At 35.6% G+C, this 23,342-nt stretch overlaps 2 protein-coding genes across 5 annotated transcripts in view; both read right to left on the bottom strand.

Annotated features, from left to right (window-relative positions):
* Positions 1-6,346, bottom strand: part of LOC117114948 — a 12,122-nt gene extending 5,776 nt beyond the window's left edge. For all 4 annotated transcript variants that reach the window (XM_033258581.1, XM_033258582.1, XM_033258583.1 and 1 more), the window contains exons 1-6: positions 5,442-6,346; positions 4,693-4,992; positions 2,863-3,062; positions 1,209-1,374; positions 547-662; positions 177-323 (exon numbers count right to left, since the gene is read on the bottom strand). In XM_033258581.1, coding sequence (XP_033114472.1) covers positions 177-323; positions 547-662; positions 1,209-1,374; positions 2,863-3,062; positions 4,693-4,992; positions 5,442-5,511 — 999 coding nt within the window. In that variant the 5' untranslated portion in view covers positions 5,512-6,346. The remainder of the gene's footprint in view (positions 1-176; positions 324-546; positions 663-1,208; positions 1,375-2,862; positions 3,063-4,692; positions 4,993-5,441) is intronic.
* Positions 6,347-6,490: 144 nt separating this feature from the next.
* On the bottom strand, positions 6,491-23,302 carry LOC117114947 (integrator complex subunit 8-like). Its single transcript, XM_033258580.1, has 21 exons — positions 23,158-23,302; positions 22,713-22,875; positions 22,015-22,155; positions 21,578-21,652; positions 21,067-21,115; positions 20,620-20,889; positions 18,373-18,513; positions 17,972-18,199; positions 16,605-16,669; positions 15,850-16,007; positions 14,963-15,096; positions 14,409-14,519; positions 13,270-13,465; positions 12,438-12,550; positions 11,830-12,008; positions 10,874-11,029; positions 9,660-9,778; positions 8,881-9,109; positions 7,968-8,032; positions 7,728-7,771; positions 6,491-7,518 (listed from the first exon to the last, which is right to left on the bottom strand). Exons 1-21 carry the CDS (start codon positions 23,267-23,269, stop codon positions 7,402-7,404), a joined length of 2,865 nt encoding a protein of 954 aa, XP_033114471.1. The 5' UTR covers positions 23,270-23,302; the 3' UTR covers positions 6,491-7,401.
* Between the last annotated feature and the right edge of the window lie 40 nt (positions 23,303-23,342).

The following is a 23,342-nucleotide window of genomic DNA, read 5'->3' as shown; positions in this document are numbered from 1 at the left end:
CATCCCCCCCCCCAATGAAAAATATTTTTCTACGCCACTGTACACATGTGATGTTAACTATCTGACGTCATGTATTTAATTACTCTAATCTTTTACAATTATACAACGTAAAAATTATAATTTCTTGCAGCTAAATGTATATTAAAAAACAAATGATGGCAATAAACACCACCTACTCGAACGACAAACGGTCCTCCACTATCTCCCTGACATGCGTCACGTGATTGTTTCCCAGGTAACGGTGCGCCGCAAAACATGTTATTAGTTATCAAATCCGTATGTTGGGTTCCGCACGAATGTTGATCCGTAATTTGCAGGCGAACCTACAAAATTAACGATCGAAATAGACATGTGCAATATAAGAATAGCGATACTGATGAATAAAGCAGCACAAGATATTTTACGCCGTGGATGACTTTATAGAAATCCAAGGTGATGCTCATTCCATAAAATTACACCAATAACAATTCCAAATTCATAATCTTACAGGAAGCTTAGGCCTATCTGAAACTAGAAGAAATAAAGAAATCAAACACCCTACTGTACCCTACGGAGGTAGCGTACGTAATCTCCTTCCTCCTTCGTTGCTCCCCAACCAGAAATAAATCCTTTTTGTTTAGGTCTCATCAACCTGTCTGCACGTTGGTTGCTTGGTAGACAAACTGTAATAAAAAAAAAATGCGAAGGTACGGTATCGCACGAAAATAATGTTCATTTTATATTCGTTGGTTAAAAGCAACAAACATTCACAGTGAGAACAATAAATGGTGTAGATGTAAAGAAATGCATAAGTTTGAATTTGTAAAAATACCGTATCGATTAAAAAAAAAACATTAGCCAAAATGAAATAGAAGACCACATCAAAATGAGTAAACATAATGATGAAAACACCGGACTAGGCCGATCACTGAAGCTATACAGTGTTAAACCTAAATTACAACGTTAAAAGAGTGAAAACATTAAAAACAATATAACTGTACTTAGACCTAAGGTATATTCCAGCCAAACCTCACAAACAAATTTTGCGCCTCAGCCCATTTCTCCCCCCACCCCCCGCCCCCACCTCCACAAAATACAAAATACAACAATTCTTTATTAAAAAATACAACGATTATTTATTATACTGTAGGTATATTTCTATTTTCGTTGAAGGTTCTTTTTGGGCTACATAGGCCACATTGGATCTCCAATTTATAAACGATGCTTACTTGGAATGATATAATCAGTATAATGTACCGGCTGTCTTAGGCGTATTAATGCTATATCTGAATCGTAAGTCTCAATGTTGTAGTTCGGATGCACAACGATTTCATCAACTTCAAAATGGCTTTCAAAGTCTTCTTCAGTCTCGGAGTCCCATACGCCCAACCGTATCTGAAATATTCGCGCATTAGCATTAAACGCCTTATTATCTGCTAGTGTAGATTGGCGCACATGGATGTTGCTCTAATTGTGGTTAATCAAATGGAATCAGCCGCGATTTCTCAACATTCTATGAGGAATTATGCAGTTCAACAAGTTTCGATACTGAGTGAATTGGGTTATTAAGACAGACTAAGTCATTTGTGAGGCTCTTAATTTACATACTGAGCAAGCAAAGTGCAGTGGCGTAGCTAGAGGTTCTGGCGCCCGGGGGCAAGAGTAGAAAATTGCGCTTCCCCCCCCCCCAATTATAATTATAATATTTTGAAATTAATTGATATTGGTTGTATAGACTTTAAGCATCCGTACTGTACGTCCATCGGGACGTCCATATAATGCACTGTCTAAATAACATTATTTAAACCCGAATAACTATTATTATTCTAGCTCTCGTATGTTTTTTCTTACCAGGGATGGGGAAAAGATTTGCCCGAGGGGGGTCCAATGTTCGGGGGGAGGGATTCCCCGACGAGGGGGAAGATTTCCTTGAAGAGAGCAAGTGGGCATGATCGGGCGTCGCTTAAAATCTTCTGAAAGTGGCCTGGGGGTGGGGGGGGGGGCGAAGCCCCCGAAAAATGTTGACAATTTATGGGTTTCAAAGGCTTATTTAATCGATGTTAGAGTCTACTAATATTTACAAAATATCTATAATTTGTTTTCTCCCCAACGAATTATGGTTTTTCTCCCTGATGAAGGGGGGTGGGGGCGGGCGAAGCTATCCCCGAAGAGGGCCCTGGCGCCATCCCTGTTTCTTACTATTGAAACTGCATTACAATGTTCGGAACTTGTATACAACTTTACCATTATCCTATTTTGTAAGGCTGTTGTATTTATCGCATAGGGCCTACATCTCAGTATTCTTATTCTCTAAATTTATCTTATAATAGAGTCTTGTAAGTTGCTGAATTTTTAACATTGTTTAAACTTGCAACTGAATTTTGTGTGCTTTTTTGTATCAGCAAATAAGTTAATAACATGATCAAAGTTAGCAATGTTGTCTGCTTCATCACGCTCTATACTAAGTAGTGCCAAAGCCGATAGTCTCGCTTCTCCCATCGTGGCTCTGAGATATGGCAGGATGAGCTTTAGTCGTGTAGTCATTACACAATAGGATAAAAAACAAGAGAAAACGGTCGAAATGGACTGAAAAGAAATCACACTCTATGAATTTGCCACTAAAAACAACACATTCGGGATACTGTATTATTAAAATATTCATGCCTGACGAAATACATCAATTTCGTCGTGTTTTTCAAAAAAAGTGCTTATTTTTTTACTCTCATTCTCCCATTTCAGCGCCCCCTCAAACGTGGCGCCCGGGGTACGTTCCCCCCTTTGACCCCCCCTAGCTACGCCACTGGCAAAGTGTGCTTCAAATGAATCGATGCTGGGGACAACACTAAATAAATTTCAACAATAAGCCTGTATATTATACTTCACCTCAATATTCCTATTGTTTGCTTCAGTGAAATAAATACAGTGTGCAGCAGTGATGACCCAAAACCTGTTCAACAATGCACCCCCACAAAACATTTTCTTCTTCGAAGTATGCCATAGCATAACCTGCCAGGGTACCTGTCCTGCGTAGGTCAAGCGACCACCGACGATTTTACCACGAGCTCTCGGTGTACCACATTTGACTACGAAAAAATGGAAATTTTTAAACCACAATGCAACTCTGTATATGTGTCCTAAACCATTTAAGGGTAGGACTACAATCGGTCTATTAAATTCTAAGTGATGTCGTAGGCTTGGGTCACAGAGCAATTTAGACAACGGTTCCGGCAAACGCAGCAATGCTGCTGGGTGTGTGTGAACCGAGAATTACAGGAGTCTCCTAATCTTCATAGAATTATCTTCATCAATCGGAAAAGAAAATATAACACAAATGTTTCACGTAAGCAGGGGCGGCCCGCCCCCTCCCCTTTTTTTGGGAGGTAAAATAAATGGGAAAAAAGAAAAAAAATGATAGCCCAGAATGGCTTAAATGTTGTTTCGGGCGTCTAGACGACGTTCCGCAAACTATGGTCCGCGGCCCAAATTTGGGCCTCGAAACATTTTTGGAGGGCCGCGAAGCCGTCTGCAAATTGAAAAAAAAAATATCAAAGAGACGTTTCATCATGGAGAAAATAGTTTTTAATAAAGCCGCTTCATTGTTACAGCGAATGCGTCGCTTGCACACGCTGCTAAAGTGCGAGATGATGCGTGCTATTTGAGTTATAAGCGGTTTTTGTGCCTATGCCCCCTCGGGAGCTAGCTAGACACTTGTTATCGTCTAGTATCCCTGTAAGATCGAGTAAATCCGGTATGGAGGAATGATGGGATGAGTCATGAGCTAAAGATAAAAATGAATAATAAGACCTGTCCTAGAAAGATCACTACGGTAAACAACACCTCATATTTCTTGATAATCGAATGCCTATGTGGATACTTTATTACTATAACATAATACCTGTATATTGAGGTAGTCTTTCAAAGCTGCGGAGTAACAGATTGTGCATAACAGTTTTTGGAAGGAGAAAGCTATGACGTGTGTGTGGCTGAACCGTGTTTGGTTGAATCATGGTAGAAAAAATAAAAACAATCAACAATTGTCGGGTGGGGGGTGTTTGGGGAACACAAATGTACGGTATTATTTATTTAATAAAATAATATTTAATTTGTATAAAATGAAATTTTATCACAGAGAGGACAGATGATGATGTCAAAATATTGTAGGCCTATATACATGGAGGCTTCATGATGTTCTTGCTAAAACACACTTCAAATGTCTGGAAAGCTCAATTCTCGCCATCTAGGAATCAAAATTTTCCTGGGGAGAACCCCCGGACCACCCTTTTTTTTGGGATTTATCGATTCATGGAAAAAAGAATACGCATGCAACTACTCATTTGTCTGTCTCTTATACACATCTAGATGTGTATAAGAGACAGCTTTTTGGACATTTCTGAACCCGCCCCTGATAAGCCGAGGCTAAAATGAGAAAAGAAAAATTGCATCACACTTGGGTTTTTCTCAGTAGGCTTATGCCCTAACACGTTAATTAAACTCAAAAGATGTTCTAATTTGTTTAGTGTTTAGTATTCGTTTCATATTGACTGGACTACGAGGAGCGCCTCCACACATCGGAATTAGTTTATAATATTCAAAACTTTGTCAGTCCAAGGATTTATATAACAGTTATAAGTCCTTGGTCAGTCAAGAGGAAATTATGGACGTCACAAGCATCACCAAAGACTTATTTAATCTTAGAAAAAAAAAACAACTTACAATCTGTGTTTGCCAAGTGTGGTTGATCAAGAGCAGGCGCCACGTCAAGTTCTATTCTCAATTCAATTATTTTGTCTTGAATGACGTTTCTACAACGATATTTACCGGTATCTGCAATCTCGACATTAAGGAGGAGGATGCCGCGACCAGGCATGATGTAAATCCGCTCGTCGTCCTCGCTGACGAAGTTGTCATTCAAGGTCCAGACAGCGATCTGGACGCCTAGTCCAGGACATTTCAAGAACACATCGTCACCGACTGTAGCTGTGACGTTCTCAAATTTACCACTTATTTTTTCACCTGTAGACGGGGAGGAATAGCGTAAATTTCCATTCAAGACGGTATATGTTAAGAGAGGCCAATACATTAAGCGTCATCACGACATCAGCTTTAATTTTGATGATTTAACAAACACTTACCGGTATCTTTTGTTACAAAAATAGTCATATGATACTGTATGTTTTGAGTTAAGTGCTAATCAAGATTACCGTCAAGAAACAATTTAAACGTACGAACTTTTGCAGTGTTCTACCTAAATACGGTTCTGTATTACTTTAAATATATTATAGAAGCAGCAACGAAAGAAAAACGTGTGGTTCATTGTCATCTGAACTTGACCTTAGGGCTTTATGTTGTACCTTCAGGACTTGAGTGCCAATTCAAAATTTAACGTTACTGCAAAGAGAATTAACTTGAGCATAATCAGATGTGCACATTTTTACGTCACAAAAATGAAATAAAATACTTGCCATTAATAATATGTGCCAATAGCCCGTTGAAAAACAAAAGAGCAAACGTGAGATTTAAAAGCGTTGCCATGATGAACTTGATGCGATGGTTACCAGTGAAGTTCCAATTCAGCACCAAGACTGTTTATCGGAAACAGGAGATTTCCGCGGTAACAATTCGGTGAATAAATCGTCTAGGGTCAAGGTGGGTTATTACACCCTTAACATTACAGTGTGTATATATTTATTAACAGATATTTGGTTGAAGAATTAAAATATACAATAGCTGTTGATCTGTACATAATTGATACTAGTTGAGCCTACGCCTGGTCTGTTCACAAAAATAAATTACAAAACTACTGTACACGTATCTAGGGATACAGAGGGCTTTACACACAAGTCGCCCACACTTCCCCATAATGATCACACATTGTTCATGAAATTACCCATTGGGGTCACTAAATCACACCGTGTCTTGATTAGTTTTATTTCGCGTTCTCCAATTGGCAAGTTGTTATATTTGTGGTAGTTTATTCGTTATTCAAAGGACTTTCACTTTCAACAATGGAACGGAACAGAGTAGGCCTATCATATGACTATATTATAATTTAGTTTTTCACATTTTGGACCACTAATGCACAGTAAGCTCAGTTTCATATCATACAGTCGCTACACTTTTTTTTACTGCAATCGTTGCTCTGCAAAGGAGTCGGCGATGGCGTGTATCGATTTTTATGGAAACCAGTCTTTACTTCAACATTATATTCATTTTAAACCGTCTGACTTTGATCGTGTGAATAATAAAGCTTTAAAAGTACAGAGCACAGAACCGATTTTCAAGCGATTGCTAGTCGGACTTCACTTGTAGCCTGTCCAACACTGACGAACAGACACCTATCTGAATATAACCACCACCACCCCAGAATGCCTCGATGTACAGGATACATTTTCTTTTAATTTAGTATAATAATTATTATTTGTTGTTTGCTGTGTTCGTGGTGCATTGCCATTTATTGGATAAAATAAAAGTAGCATATACCATATATTGTAAATTAAAGATGGAAACTGCGTTACATTACCGTATTTTTTATTCATTTCCATAATGTTTTAAATAAAAACGACTTTTCATGGTTTTATTGATTACTCTATTCCTCTTTTTATGGAAGAAAATTAGAACTTTTGATGTTTTGCCATAAGTCCGTCTCTGGCATGTTTTCTAAGACACAAGTTTCCATACAAAATAAGCAATAGTAATGACAATTAAAATAATTATAATAACAATAACAATAATATCAATGGTAATAATAATGACGGCAGTGGCGGCAACGACGACCTGAGACAGAGTTACCAGGGTAACAAGGGCTCCCAATGACGTCTTGATTTGAGTAATTAGGGAGCTTTCGATTTTACGACGACGGTAGGACGTAGAACGTAATGACGTCACTAAAATTCATCTGCGCATGCGAGAACGCTAAGGTCACCTCGTCGAGTAGATTCTGGAACGCAATTTTGCCAAATCTACGTATGCAGAGAACGTAGGACGCTAGGTAGGACGGTCACGCATGAGTGATAATGTTCTAGCGTCACGTCGTCGCACAAATCGAAAGCTCATTATTACTGCAGCTGGAACAAAAGCTTTTCATTTAAAGCATTGTAAACAAAATATTTTTGCCTTAAGTTTGCTATATTCACTTTGGTAAAGCGCCATAATCATTACTTTGTTCACTTATGATGATTTAATACCAAATTAACCCAGGCTATATATACAAGACACTCATTATGTTTGAGCATACTGTAAATCATTTATCCAATTAATCCAGTTTCTGTTTTCATGTTTGCATTGACTTTATTTTGTTTATGCAACTTATTTTGTATCTGAGAGTTTAAAGTCTTTATTTCAGCACCACTGATGTCATTCTGCATCTGATTAAAGATGTCATCATTACTGAGTTCAAGAGCATGTGTCAGGATTTACTGTGCATTATAAATACTGTTTTGACATTGATTGGAGCATCATTGTTTTCCTCTTTTTGATTACTTCAGTTAATATCTCTGATGAATTACATGTGTTGAGTTCTACCTGTCCAATCACATCCACCTAAAAATCAATAGAAAAGATATACAGTAGATTATTTGAATTAAATTTGAGAAATTTGGTGTACCGACACATAAGAGGATGATATCGCACATTTCGAGGCACACATTATTATAACAATAAGTAATGTTAAAATCCAACTATGTAGACCTATTATATACATGTAACCTGTTAAATATGTATGAAAATAACAAATTAATAACAAGTCCTACCGCTTTGCGTTTCTTCACCAATTCATTCCTTTTGTTCAAGATATCTGTGGTACAGGTGTTAAGTCATAGTGTACATAGTCATAATAAACTTTAAAAATCAATCATTCAAAAGAATCATAAATATTTTTTAAAAAGGGGGAAAAAACACCCCCAATAGAACCTAAAGACACAAACCTACGAATCTGATCATAAAAGTAATAACTTGGCTCATTGATAAGTATTGATTAAATAGAAGGATACAGATTAAATACTCAAGTATTCCCATATCCCAGAAGCAGTGGTAAAGGTGATCCATGGCATCGTAGCTGAAATGAAATGCATAGAGTAATATATTATAGACCAACATATCAATATATTTTATGTAAGTATATATGGCAATCATCAGTCAATGTGATTCCATAGAGGGCGCAATGAGACATGTGTATCAGATTGTTTTTAATGATGATCTGCTCTGACTGTCACAAACAATACAGTACTTTACTTTTAATTTTATTCACTTGTTCTCTTAACTAATACACCAGTAGGCCTACAAACAAGTGCTGGGAACCAAAGAGGTCAAGGCCTGTAATTAGGCTCCTGGACAAATCTTAAATTAAACTTAAGTAATAAAACAAATCTTCAATAACAAAATCAGATATTAAACAAACAAGCAAGCCAAGCCGGGAAGAACGGGACAAATTAAACAGATGAATGATTAATGAGGAGTGCTTTGGGTATTGTTGTCATGAAACATATCAATAATCATAACATACTTAATTATCATTATTATCATTATCATTATTATTATTAATTTACACACAGCGATATTTTCGATAATCTGATTTTTTTTTTTAGCTTAGTTTTAAATTGGTTGAGGTGAGTAGCAGATTTAATTGATTTAAGCAAGGAAAGCCAGTACTTAGTACAATAACTGATGTCGTCATTGCATCGTCAAGTTATCAGCGTGTGCCCTGCTTTAACTTTCATAACAGGATATATAAAGCATCCCATAAATGCATCCTGTCTTACTGTTGAACATGGAATTGTAAAAAAAAACACATTATTGGAAGTTACATATCGGACAAACCACATATTTAATATCTTCCTTGGATTTAGTAATGAAAATTGTAAAAACTTCGTTTAATTTTGTCCTGTAGTCATAGCCTAACATTACCATATCCTTTCTTGCAATGCCTTGAAGGCTGTTGGATGGTCTATAGGCTCCAGAAACTGACAGAGTACAGCTACCTGCGTATGACACTTCAAATACGAGCAGCATTTGATGATTCGTCGATACACCTCCTCGTCCCACAGTTGCTTGGGAACTGGTGATGTGAAAAAGTTGCTAGGCAACATTGCAGACTGCAAGTAGAACTTGATAGCAGCGGCATGCTGACTGTCACCTGGGAAAAGAGATGTTGTGAATTTTGTTCATTCTACAAATCAGAATATTTATGGATTTTCACCTAAAGTGAATATTAATTACAGACATGGTTGTTTCATACACTATCTCAATCAAACAGGTTAGGTTAAAAAAACATTTAATAGAAGCTTCATACTACTTTAAAGCTAACTGATCACATGAAAATAAACAGTAATAATTACTTAGATATAGAGTTCCGAGTGCTTTTGCCCACGAGGCATTAACTGATGCCCGGGAGGTTAAAGGTGTGAAAGGATTGATGCACAAGCCAATACTCATGTCCTTACAAGAACACTTTTCAGTCCTTTAACAAATTTATTTGGAATGAAGATTATCGGTTAATGTTGATTCTTTCCAAATTCCAAATATTAAAGTAGAAAGTTACTTATTTTCTGTAATGTTTTTACCACTAACCTAGTACAGTAGTTTCATCTGGGAGAATTAGAATTTGAAAAATGAATCAACAATAAAACAGTACTTTGTAGCATTTAAAATGATGAGGCCATGACTAAAGGAAAAGATAGACATACCATAATAAATGTCTGCCTGTGATTTCAACCATGAAGACTGATGAGGATTGTGGGTAATAATGTGCTGGACATACTGTGTCATTGCTGCTGTCACTGCATCAATAATAACTGAACTTACACTGTGAAAACAATAAAAGGCAATCAATTACGTTTTTGCAAGTGTCATTTGTGATATATATGATATGAAAGGTCACTCATTGGGCAACTGATATTGATAGATGATGATGTGTAAAACCTCATTACAACTACAAAATGTGTGTGGAAAATTCGGGAGAAAACTTAAAACCTTTAAATCTATTGAACAGTTTTCAAGTTCACATTACCAAAGAATTCATTTTTATCAATTATTAATCCACAAATTAATTATATACTAAGCAATTGGAATAGTTGTGTATCATACACTAGTGGAAGTTATTATACAAATTTTAGATGGATGCATGAACAAAATTTGTATTAATGCATTAATCTAACCTAATTGCAATAATTTCCTCTAGTGTATAGATAAGCACTATACTAATTGCTTTATAAGTCAATCACCTTTTTTTAATGTTAGTTTTATAATCTAACTGCTGCAGTAGTCATCAGTTGCAGTGATGATGTCACGATTGACATATAATAGCCAATAGTGTCAATACAAAATGGTAATATTTTTTTTTCAATTGAAGCTAGTAACTTAATCACTGGTGAGTCTGATGGTGAGTCAGTTAGCAGGGGCACCGCAAGCTATAGCCATAATATCGGCGCTGGTTCGAACGGCACGCTCGCCTATGGTTCTGGTGGTAGAACAAGTCTTCTCGGATAAGGACTATAAACCGTAGGCCCAGAGACAGGTGTACACAATGGCTCGTGTGCACTATAAAGAACCCAGTACATCCTTCGAGACGAGTAGGGGGATACCCCGGTGTACTGGAACAGACAGCCCCTGTGGTGGACGACGAGAGTTGCTGGTACCGGGTTACCCAGACACGAAGGGACCCTTAGGGGCGAAGAAAGTCATTGATCGAGTTCCTAGTCCACATTTCTAGCACCCTGAGCATCTTACATTAGATGATTTGTGCGCTATATAAAATTACACTATTACTATTATATATACAAAATAAGCAATTCAAATATTGAATATTACTTTATTCTTTAGTTTAACACAGCCAGTGTTATCTTTATAAAAAGTAATTGTTTGAAAGTTTGTTGTAGAAAAGAATGCACTAAGAACATACTTTGTAATGGTTGTTGGCCATAAGTTGGGGTACTGATGGTAAATCTCATTGCCAGCATCATCTTTGAGAACATTATGTAGCTTGATGAGACATGATGCTATGACACCCATGCACGTTGGTTCTTCAATTAGTTGAATGAAACTTAAGAACTCTGATCTGATACAGAAATATTCGAAAAATATAAACATGCATCAATATATCATATTTCATAACACCATATCATATTCTTCTATCCCTGTCCATGTTGTATTGTTAAATTATATGCTACACAGTAATTCTATTTTGATGCAGTATATCATATATTAAATAGAGGCAGTTTGGTGCAGTGCAAACGGTTAAGTTTTTCCTAACCTCGTGGTCAGGTTTTCAATCGTTTGCTGTGCAATTTCGCTTGTGTCCTTGAGCAAGGCATATTATCTACATTGTTTCAGTCAACCCAGCTGTTATTCATGGGTACCAACAAATTGCTGGAATAACCTGCAGCGGACCAGCAACCCACCAAACATCACACTCTCATCCACTTCACGCTACTTGAAACCGGGGATAAGCCCATGTGGATTGGCAAGGATAATATATTAAATACTATTATATACTGTATTAAAATTTAGTGTTATTGTTATTTTAGTATTTATATAGTGCCTATTCTTTTAGGTTACAAAGCGCTTTGTTTTCCGATGTCATTAGGTCCACATGCTTAAGTGTTGCTGCCATATTGGTGCAGGAGCAGGCAACCCCACCAGATACCTATTTATACTCCAGGGTGAAGAGAAGCAATGCAGATAAAGTGCCTTGCTCAAGGACACAAGTGAAATGCACAGCGAAGGATTGAAACCAAACCGTTCCCGCTGCGCCAAACCACTTAGTGTAGTTGGACATAGGAATCTTAACAGAAGCACAATTTTTACTATTATTTGTGTCTACTACTATACAGGTGTTGCACTAACAGCATCACACACCTACACATCAGGGCTTGTCCAGGCATCTTGTTAGCTACTGGTTTACCGTTTGCACTTCTTTTTAACTGGTTTGAGCCACTGAACACTAGAACAAATGCTTCCCACAATGCTTTAGCTTGTCGTCTGCAGCTGTTGATGTTGGAAAGGTCTTTGCAAACTTCAGCTAACATCTGACTAAGCTGTAGACAGAAGAACAGAACAGGGGTCTTAAAGCATGTTCATATGTAACATTTCAGCAGAATATCTTCCTCATTAGGAAAATTTAGGTATAAAAAAAACCTAAACCTTTGAGATTTCACTGTCTGTAATCCCAATATACAAGTTAGCAAAACACCAATTCAGACCCTCCATACACATACCCTTGTGTTTCAGCTGAAAGGCTAAATTTGAGCAATTTAACACACCTCGTTTGAAATAGAAGCATAACTTTTCATCTTAAGTGAAGGCCTTTTCAGGCTATGTTCAGAACTTGTGTATTGGAAAAGCGAATTGTTTTTCGGTGTATAACATCTGAGTCGGGGAAATGTGGTCCTATGGAAGAATAATGTACATACAATAGTTGAAAACTATGTATTCTATATAAAACAATCAATTTACACATTCCTCACCTGGACAACTGGTGGTTTCTGCTTAACATTCAAAACAGTAAACCACATTCCATAGTTCAACAAGTATAATACACAACGCTCCACTATTTCTGGACGTGGTGGTATGTCACGATCTAGCACAGACAAATAAGATAGATAATGAGTAATTTATATTCCAGCAGTAAAGGTGCTGTGAAATTCACGAAGATAATTTATTGTTCAAGAATTACTAGTTCAACACAGCCAGTATAGACCACATAGTTACCACATAGTTTAAAAACAAAAGTGGTCCATGTTGTAAGGTCAATTGTAAGGGCGCCCTCTGTGAGTGGCGAGACAACGAGCATGGTCATGGAGCAGGATGTTGAGTAAAGCCTCCATGTTATTTGGAGTTAGATCATTGGACATACTGTATTGTCATATTGTAATAATGTTGTAACACAAAATTTAACATGGTATCAGACTGATTATACTGTAATATTTAGATCATGCAGACTCCAAACAAACTAAGAAAAGCCATAGCGAATCACTATACTTCTCTTAGTCTCTTTAAAGCATGAGATTGTATTATAGTTTAAAAAAAGCACTGTTGAATCCATGTACCAAAAAAAATGTAGTGTTGAATGCAAGACCCTGTGCTTACAATTTGGTTGCTCTACCAACTGACTTATGAAATCAAGCTGATAAATCTCCTTTGAATTTTCACAGAAGGAATATTTTTTTTCTCGAAAATATATTATTATATGGTACTGGTACTGCTAAAGTGTATATATATTTTGTCTTTCCCTTGCGGTTGTGAAGTATTTCTCAATGCCAAGCTTAATATGATCTTTTTAAACAAAAATTCCTTTACCACTTTGCATTGTTCCTAGGCAACCCATAGCCTTGTGGGTCATGCTATTTTTCTCCACAGCTGACTGCTGGCCTAGTTTTAGCGCACACATTTCCACATGCAGAATCTCATGCTGAATAGCCTTGCCTAGCTTTAAAGAGGTGTCTTTCACAGCATCAAATGCCGTGCTCAGCAGTGCCCTTGCAGTCTTAAAATCCTGATGATATAATTGTAAAATCAGTACATGGTTACATTGTAAAAAAAAATTGAAAGCGTAAATGTGACAAAATTTCTCTGGGTCCACATTGATGAGTATGTCTCCTTCAAAGGACACATAAATGTTGTCTTAAAAAAAGTTTCTATCTACATTGGTATACTATACAAGGTAAGACATTTTCTCCCTTTTAATGCATTACTTACTATTTACAGATCACTCACTGAACCAATCCTTAACTATTGTCTCATCATCTGGGGTTGTACGTATGACTCCTACCTTACCGAAATTAAATGTCTCCAAAGAAAAGCCCTTCGTGTTATCACTTTCACTAATTTCAGGGACAGTGTATCACATATATTCTGTAGACATGGACTCTTAAAAATCCAGGCCGCCACCGTCGTCGTTGTTGTTATTTATTATTATTATTATTATTATTATTATTATTATTATTATTATTATTATTATTATTATTATTATTGTTATGAGGCCAATTATTGTTAATAAAATTTCTGGTCTCATTACTATTATTACTTTTTCATATATGCTCAAACATTGCCTCTGTTGTCAACTCGATAGAGAACTAGGTTGTACTGGCAATGGAATACCTCTCTCCTTTCCCTCCTCTCTCCTGTCCCTGTTGAATGTTAACTATAATCACTTGACTGTTAGGTTAGCTTTTGTTTGTTTATTTATTTATTTTTTAGGTTTGTTCCTTTCCCCTTAGGTTTTGTCTCCATTAATTGCTTTAGTTCACTGGGCCTCCTATTTACAAGCTCCCTGGAGTTTCTTGGAGGTCCATTTCATCTTTTTATTATCCTTGAATTTGTTATCGTTGTTAAGGAAATTCTTTGATTAATAACAAATTTGATTGATAAGGCATGCATTTCACTAACATATTTTGTGTTGGGATAATTTGCATAAATTTACTCATGTGCATAAACACCTTAATTTGTAGACAGTGCCTTGATTTCACCAACATCAGAAACACGATGTCTTGCAGCTTTTTGTTTCCCATTCCATCGATGATGAATGAATAACTCTTGTCAACTTTCCACTGAAAGTCAAAACAAAATCTTAATGAACTTAAAATAAGGTTCCTTTAACATTTTCCTTAGCAGCTGTACACTGAAATTGATTTTTTTTTTTGTGGAAATTCATGCTTGCATAAGAAATAATTGTAGGACAACAGTAGCAGTAGATGTTTATGATAATTTATTTGTTTTTCTGCTTTCAGACTTGTCTATGGCTTGAATTCTAAATGATGCACTAAAAGCTCCAAAACATTTGTATCAAGAATGCACAATATTAAATATGAATGACACGAAGCTTTCATAGAGGATTTTTTATATTATTTTAAAACTCATGTTTAATTCGCATTTAGCTTTTATCAACCCTAATAAAATGATTACTTCTACAAATGTTACCATATTACTGTACCAGTAAATGAAAAATAAGAAGAGGAGTGTGTAATTTGTTAATTTTCATTTGAATCCTTACCAACTCTGATACACTTGAGTGGCGTTTGTTTGGTGCAACCCGATGTAACTCGGTCAGCAACGTCTGAATTCGCTGGTGCTGATTGGTTATCAGAAGCTGTTGTTCTATCTGACCTATATATAAAGCTTTGTTTGCTGAAACAAAACCCATAGAATTTAGATGAAATTAAAATTTGCATTAGGCCAAATGAAAAAAATTATTGTATTGGCCAAACCTGACTGACCCAAAATGTACAAAATTGAGGTTCGGCATTTTATTTATTTATTTTTTTCTTAGACTACAACGAAAATTTTTTTTTTTTGTAATGAGTTAAAAGGCTGGAATATGCCTATCTTGCTGGACAGTAGGTGATGCAACAGTTTTATGCGATCGTTTTGCTCTTCAATATAGATTTAAAAATTAACTTTGTTGTATTTTTGTGTATTTTTTACTTTTTAGGCATATACACCGTATTGGTTTAAAAAAAAATTTCCTACCGACCTACCCATTTTTTTTTTTATATTCCCAAAATGTGGCTAACACAAATTTTTTTTTTTTTTTTGGCTGTATAGTATGCTGGTATAAATACTACTTTAGGCATAAAAAGTTGCATTTTCCTTAAATAAGTGTCGTACAGCACGAAAAATGCTAATCACTGTGCTAAAATCCATAGTTTAAGTACCAAATTAAAAGTACCCTTTTCAAACTTCATACGATTACTTTGAGATCCCCCTCAAAACAAACAAATAAACCAAATGAAGAAATGATTGTGTTACATTTGGGTCTAACACATCTATTTACTGATACTGATAATTCTCTATTCATCATAAACCGTCCATTCTTTTTTATTTCTTATTATTTTTTGGGCCTATTAGTTATCACCACCTGATTCTATGGAAATGCTGTACCTTTCTGTTGCAAAACTGTGTTTGCTCTAATCGAGAACGGCGCCTGTGACTGGCTGTCCATCTGGTCGACAAGCTTTGTAAACTCCTCCTTGGTGAACAGTTGTTTCAGTTCACTTGATCCGATAGCTTTCAAAACATTCGTGGAAGTGTAAATAGTTCTTCACAACAGAAACAGAAAGTAATTAGTAAAACAAAAAAGAAACACTTTTGTCTCTAAATTCTGATTTGATTTGTTTTATTGAAAGTTTACAACAACTTATAACAATAACTTTTATAAACAAACCAAAAACTAAACACAACAATGAGATATGAATTGTTTTATTAACCAGTAAACGAACTTTGCTAAAACTGTTTTAATCTGCAGTGGTGGATTCAGGGTGGGGGAGGGTAGGTGGCCCGGAATGCCTCCTTAATTATTTTTAAAACAATCGACAAAAAAAAGAAAATATTCAAATTTAAGTCTGAGAGCGCAATTGCTGGCCATAAACATAAATTTTCTTACCTCAGCCCCAACCATGGTGGGACTGAGGTAGTCTGGACCCTCCATCTGTGAAAGTTCCTCCAGGGGCTCCCTCTATTTCAAATTCCTGGATCTGCCAATGATTTGCTTGCTTGCTTTCCTTTTTGTGGACATTTCTGTGTCTATTTTTTTACAAGCAGTATCCAATGATATATCACAAAATAAATAAACAATTCAATTACACTTACATGAACTTTGGTTAAATGTTTGTGATTGAATGATTCTGCTAGCTTACCTAATGAATAATTTCACCCTTTCTTTAAATTTCTCATCTGAAGTTTGCACAGCCTTCCAACAAACCTTAAAATACACACATAAAAATACATAAAAGGTCATCTTTAAATACATTGTACCTCTGGAACTATGAAAATTGGTAAAATATCTGTAAAATGTGTGTATAAGAAGACTAAAATAGTATCAGAAGAAATAAATGTTTCCATAATAATTATTAAGCGATGGTCTCTATGGAGAAGTGAACAGTTGATCTTTTCATAAGTAATTTATAAAACACAAACCCCGGTATTCTTAAAACGAACTTTAGTCATAGTTCGAGCTAAAACTTAAAAATTATGTCATTTCGTATTCTTAAAACGAACTTCGACTAGCTCTCCGACTAAATGACGCGAACCTCGACTAAAATGACACCTCCACAGCCGATTTTTTTAGTCAGCCTAGGGTCAGGCTAAATCGCCGACATGAAATATTAACCCCACTAAAAACATATTTTTTGTAACTCACGATAAAGTGAAACGAAGAAAAACGATTGTATACGCAGGTTTGATATATCTTCGGTGTGTTAAACAAAAGAGACATCACGTTCAGCTTCTAAAAGGAGAAATTATCATGTTTCTTCCAGCCACATGCGATAGTTCCTAATTTGCACGAAATCCCCTCGCGCTGCGGTCACGTAGCTTCGCCATAACAATGACAAAGATGGCGCCGCCCTCGCTCGGGCTCAACTATAACAGTTCTCCAAAGAAAGCAAATTTTCAGTGACTGTTCAAATTCTCTATCGTAATATGTTAACAACTAATATAGTTATTATTATAGAAAATTAATTAAGCGAATGATGATCTATTATGAATTATGAGGAAATACGTTTTTGAACCACAGACGGCAGCTTAATATTCATCCGCATTACCGGATCTCTAAAATTTCGTGTGCTATTAAAATTAGCTCTTTTCATTGGTTAGTTTGATAGTTGTTGCTTGCCAGTCATCTTCAGTTGAACTAAAACTAGGACTTGATTTAGTCGTAGTTAAAACTTCGACTACGTTGTTTGTGAATACAAATTGAGGTTGAAGTTAAAACTAGCACTAAATGAAGTTCTAGTTCAAAGTTCGACTAAAGTTTGTTTTAAGAATACGGGCGAAAGTAATTACAGTATACAGTAGGCTTTTGGCACACCATGTGGCATATGCTACTAATCTCAATTATGTTATTTTGGTTCTGAGAAGAACAGTTTGGATGGTAATGTCCCAACGTTTCAGTTAGTATACTCTAACCGTCTTCACAAAATTTTGTAATATTAACTAAGATATGACATGACATGGTGCTTGCTTGAAGACTGTGGTTGATGATAAAAGAAAAACTAATAATTACCATTGTGAAGAAGTTCATTTGCTCTTTGGTGGCAGTCTTGAGTAGTGCAATGTATTGTGGACTGACGGACATTCCGTCTGTTATCTTCCGGACTGCATTACAAGTGCAGACTTGGAAGTAAAGTTCACTGGTAGGCTGCTTGCTCAGAATCTCACTTTGGATTAGCTGTCTATATGGAAGAGTTATCTTCTTCACAAGGTTATCTTCAATAAGTATATCAACTAAATCCTGAAGTGTAAAATGACATAAACTCTACAATATATATACAAAATCTTAATAGCAAACTTCTTTTAGAAAATGATGACAAATATTCATTTATTAGTAGATATACAATGTCAATTATGTAATTCTGATATAATAATAATACAGTACTTCAATAGCATGATATGTGAAAAACTTACTTTATAATGTTCTTTCCTACTAGTTGCTAGTCTTTGCTCCAGACTGGGTTTGGAATCCTGGGACATGAAGGCTATATTGCATGCTGCACACAAACCTTTCATTTTCTGTTTGTTTACATCGCTATAGATAGGATCATGCACCTTTAATAAATAATAATATTCTGGGAGCTTAACTAAAAAAAACACAAGAAACAGATGTCCTACAAACATGGATGGCAATGTTGCAAATATTATTGGTACAAACAAATCTTTGGAAAAAGGTTGTAATAATATTGTTGACAATGATTAAGGCAGTGGAGAGTCTGGTAGGCATGGTACTATCAAAGAGTATAAAATGTCAAGAGGTTCGACTGTCTTGATTTGCATGCAAGCAACGAAAGGAAAATATAAAGATAGAGGGTGGCCTATTTTGATTCCAAGAGAGTTAGAAAAAAGCGAACAGGCTACTTAAAAGCAGTACGTATTCAATACAAACAACTGTATGTGTATATATCTTTTTTTTTTAAAGGACGCCCTCTAGTTTGTTTCAAAGAAACCCCAAAAGTTCATAAACAATCCTAATTTACATTTATCAGATTTGTCTTTTTTAACCATTATTTAGTACAGCGTTCCCCAAAATTTTTACTTCACGGCCTATTTACAATTCCAGGCACCAAGTCGTGGCCCAGCCGAACCAGTGACCAACATACCAAATCCTGGCAAGAACTTTTGATCATGAAGCTTCCATGTAGGCCCTATATACAATATTTTGACATCATTATCTGTTCTCTCAGTGATAAAATTTCATTGTATTTAAATTAAATATTATTTTATTAAATAAATAATACTTTACATTTGTGGTCCCCCTCCCCCACAATTGTTGTTTTTTTTTCTACCATGATTCAACCAAACACGGTTCAGCCACACACTTCATAGCTTTCTCCTTCTTCCAAAAACTTTTACGCACACTCTGTTACTCCACAACTTTGAAAGACTACCTCACTATACAGGTATTATGTTTAGTAATAAAGTATCCCCATGGGCATTCGGTTATCAAGAAATGTGTGTTGTTGTTTACTGTAGTGATCTTTCTTGGACAGGTCTTATATTTATTTTCGTCTTTAGCTCATGACTAATCCCATCATTCCTCCAAACCGGATTTACTCGATCTTACAGGTTAATACTAGATGATAACACAAACGCTTATAACTCAAATAGCACGCATCATCTGCCACTTTAGCAGCATGTGCAAGTGAGGCATTCACTGTAACAATGAAGTGGCTTTATTTAAAACTATTTTCTCCATGATGAAACGTCTCTTTGTTATTTTTTTTTCAATTTCCAGACGGCTTCGCAGCTCTCCAAAAATGGTTCGCAGCCCAAATTTGGGCTGCGGACCATAGTTTCCAGAACGTTGATTTAGTAGTTAGGCAGTACAGACCGAAATAAAAAACAAAATTGTATTATTTATTGTTCAAAAGTATATCATAATTGTTTCTCTGTTTAATTCCGTTTTTCACTTAAGCACCAGTAAGTTACATTTAAGGAAGTCGGTGGTCCCTAGTCTTTAAGGACTTGTTCTTGTAAAAGGGCCACTGAATAATCTCCTGTTAATAAGTAAAACAAACAAAAAAACCCCAAAAGTCGAATCTCTTGCCATTCTATAATCTTTAGTACTATGTTAAAGTAATCATGAATGAATATAACATAATGTCAGATAATTTCCAGTAAAAACCATACATAATACAGAAAAAACAAAATAATTCAAAAGCAAGTCATAGAGTACCACAGTCGTGTCTTCATGACGCCAGGTGGTGCTCTCTTTTGTCAACAGACGTTGGTTACCATTCATTATGCCTGAATGACTTCATAGGCTTTCTGGAATAGGCATTTTAAAATCTAATATTTTACCATCAAAATGTACTAAAAACACAAAAGCTCGCATTATATTAGTTATTGAACACACATTTAATCATCAATTAAAATTTACAAAGAAAAAGTAAGATACAAAATCCTAAAAATTACGTTAGAAATTGGGATCAATTTGTCAGTGAAGAAAATGGCGTCCAGTTGAACACTTTTAGCAATGAGAGCAACGGAGTAGTATCACATGGTATTGTGACGTAAAACTGTAGTACACTATAGTGAAGCATACTCAATGTACACACCACCAATTGCAAGATCATGAAACAGACTTGAAAAATGAATGTCGGTTCTTGGTTCACCAAGATGAGTGACTGGCATTTTCAAAGGAAAATAACAACTTACCAGTGGCTCTAGTTCTAGAGCTCGTTTCAGCATACCAGCTGTCTTCTCAGCCAACCCTCGGTGAAAGTAGTAGCTCCCGAGGTCATAGCAGAGCTGCTGCATGAACTCTGCATTTGAGATGCGCTGTTGGTTCTCAATAGGAGTGCCAAGGAAAGCTTGAAACTCATATGCAAGTTTGTGTATAGTGTCAAAGGTTGGGAGCGTGATGTCACGGGTCATTGATAAGCTGTTTTCCATAAACAGAATGCTCTCGTTAGTCATATCACAAACCTGAAAAATGACATCCATTCAATTAAGAAGTATATTACTTTGAACTTTGATAATATGTGTAATAAAAACAAGAAAAGAAAATAAGAAAAGAAGTTGAAAGTTGTTGTTAGCATATAAGTACTGCATGTTATTGCACCTGCATTACTGTATATATAGGTTGAATGAAATTTAACTTACAGTTTTTATCACCATGTCATTTATCCCAGCAACATTCAATGAAGCATTTCTGTGGAGATAACATCATAAACAAAAAATGGACTCAATATCAATGATTTAAAAAAACCCTTCTTTTACAGTGCATTCTTTATAACCCTGTGATACGATCTTGAACAAGGGCCAAAAGTTGCTGTCTAATGACTTTTTCCCTCACACAGTTTTATTTTTTATAATCAATAAAGTTAGTTTCTCCTCAACCAGTATGCTTTTGGTAGTAACAACATTTGCTATGATGTTCCAAATGAAACTAAAATTAACTTTAAGGATATGACATTATTATCATTCCAGAACTTTTTACATTGATTTTTTTTGTATAGATTTTGTCGATGTTTATTTTCTTTTCTATTCTATATACTTTGTTTAACTCTACCACTTTAAAAAAACTTGAAACAAGAAATGAAAGTACATGCAATATAAAGAATAATTACAATTAATAAGAAAATCACTCAATAATTATCAGCATTCAACTTACCCATTTGGAGCTTGTGGTCCTGTTACTTTCGGTGGCTTTGTTGGATAGCTACTCTCAATTATCACTCTTACTGACCTGTGTAGTCAAGAAGAATGATTAAATATCATGCACAGAAATGCAATCTACTTCAAACTTTAAAGATCAGCCCACAAAATACTTGATCTCAAAGTAAAGATTGCAAGATTGGGGAATGCAATCTGAAATCTGTGACCCTGGCAGGTCACTTGTTTACGTTTTGTTACATCGATTCATCATACAAAAGACTAGTAAGGCCATCACTCTCTCCATCCAGGAGGTAATGTGGGTATGTGGTAGGTCGATACACTGATTTCTACTGCGACATTTTGCAATACTTGTTTAGATATTCTTGATACAGTAAGTCTATGAAGAATAGTTATGGAAATAATAATTTAGAAACCTTGTTTAAGTTTGCTTACCACCTGTTAAACAGCATAAAAGCCATCATAATATGGTCATCCAAGAGGTCATTACTGGTCACCACATGTTGCTTTAATTCTGGATTTGACACTATCTCCATAAAATCCTTTAGTAATTTGTGCACCATGTACAAAGGCAAGCTGTAACAAAACAGAATAAAATATAGAAAATTAAAAACAGAAGAATGTTGTTCTTTTTTGCAGAAAGTATTTTAAGAATCAATGAAATCTCAAATAGTGATAAAGATAATGATATGATATTATATGATAATTGAAGTCTCAAATAATGATACAGATAATAATGATATTATATGTGAATTAGAATAAATATATTTTTTCATTATAATTTAAGATTTTAGCAATTTAATATTTTTCCAAGACAAATACTGTATCATAGCAATGGAATTTGTTTTCCCAGACAAATATGTTATGATCACTATGATGATGATGTTGATGTTAATGAGGGTGATTGATGAACGATGATGATGATGATGGATATGATGATTTTTTATTTTTTTATTTTTTTTTATGATGACAATGATTTACAATGATATTGATGATGATGAGGACAAAGTAAATGATGCTGAAGATGAAGCTCATGATGAGATAAGGACGACAAAGATGATAAGGATGACGATGATGTTGAGTTTACATTAACATGCTTTTGTATTCAGGCATTTTTTTCTTTAAAAATTTACCTTTGTTGAATAAGACTGAGATTCCATTTCATATGAGCAGCAACCTTCAATGCAAGAATCTTTAGATCTCTCACTTTTTTGACTTGTACAGAAGTTTCTAAACTACTCTGTGCTTTAATCGACTGGTCTACAAATTGCATCAACAATTGTGAAGCACTGGGATCTGGGAGGGAAAAGGAAAGTACATTTTTTATAATAAAACTTTTAAAAATCACTGCAATAAAGCAAATAAATCAAGCCAAAAAAAAACACAGCAAGGTGTCTTAAGTTGAACCTCAGCAACCACTCAGTAAGTCTTATGTCAAGGCCTAGCTAGTACAAATAGTAGTAGCTGCACCACCACCATGGCAGACCTCCTAAGCTGGGCTAGACCATAGCCTAGTCCTTGGCTAGCTAGGGCCCAAGCTAGGCTAGCCTAGGCCTAGTTAATTCTCATCTCGCTCACCTGAACCAGGCTCAGATAAATGTTTCTTTAGTTGATCCTGATTCAACAAAAATTCAAACCATAATATTGGAACGGGAGTTGGCGCTCTTGTTTCCATAACTTGGCTTTCCATTTTAAGAATTCTATAGGCCTGGCCTATGTTTGTTAGTTTATCACATAAAATTACTTTTCTTCATGCTAGGCCT

The sequence above is a fragment of the Anneissia japonica genome, unplaced genomic scaffold, assembly GCF_011630105.1.
Source record: "Anneissia japonica isolate Jap-2015-1 unplaced genomic scaffold, ASM1163010v1 scaffold288189_len579620_cov203, whole genome shotgun sequence".
Taxonomy (NCBI): domain Eukaryota; kingdom Metazoa; phylum Echinodermata; class Crinoidea; order Comatulida; family Comatulidae; genus Anneissia; species Anneissia japonica.
This window is presented reverse-complemented; position numbering and strand designations above follow the sequence as displayed.

Bases quoted from the DNA above. Each gene is read 5' to 3' on its own strand.
- LOC117114947 (XM_033258580.1), bottom strand. From the start codon at position 23,269: ATGGAAAGCCAAGTTATGGAAACAAGAGCGCCAACTCCCGTTCCAATA. The intron at 18,514-20,619 runs GTAAGTTGTTAT...TATTTATTAAAG, and splicing joins CTCTAGAACTAGAGCCACTG to GTGCATGATCCTATCTATAG. The intron at 15,097-15,849 runs GTACAGCATTTC...GTTTTGTTTCAG, and splicing joins CACAGTTTTGCAACAGAAAG to CAAACAAAGCTTTATATATA.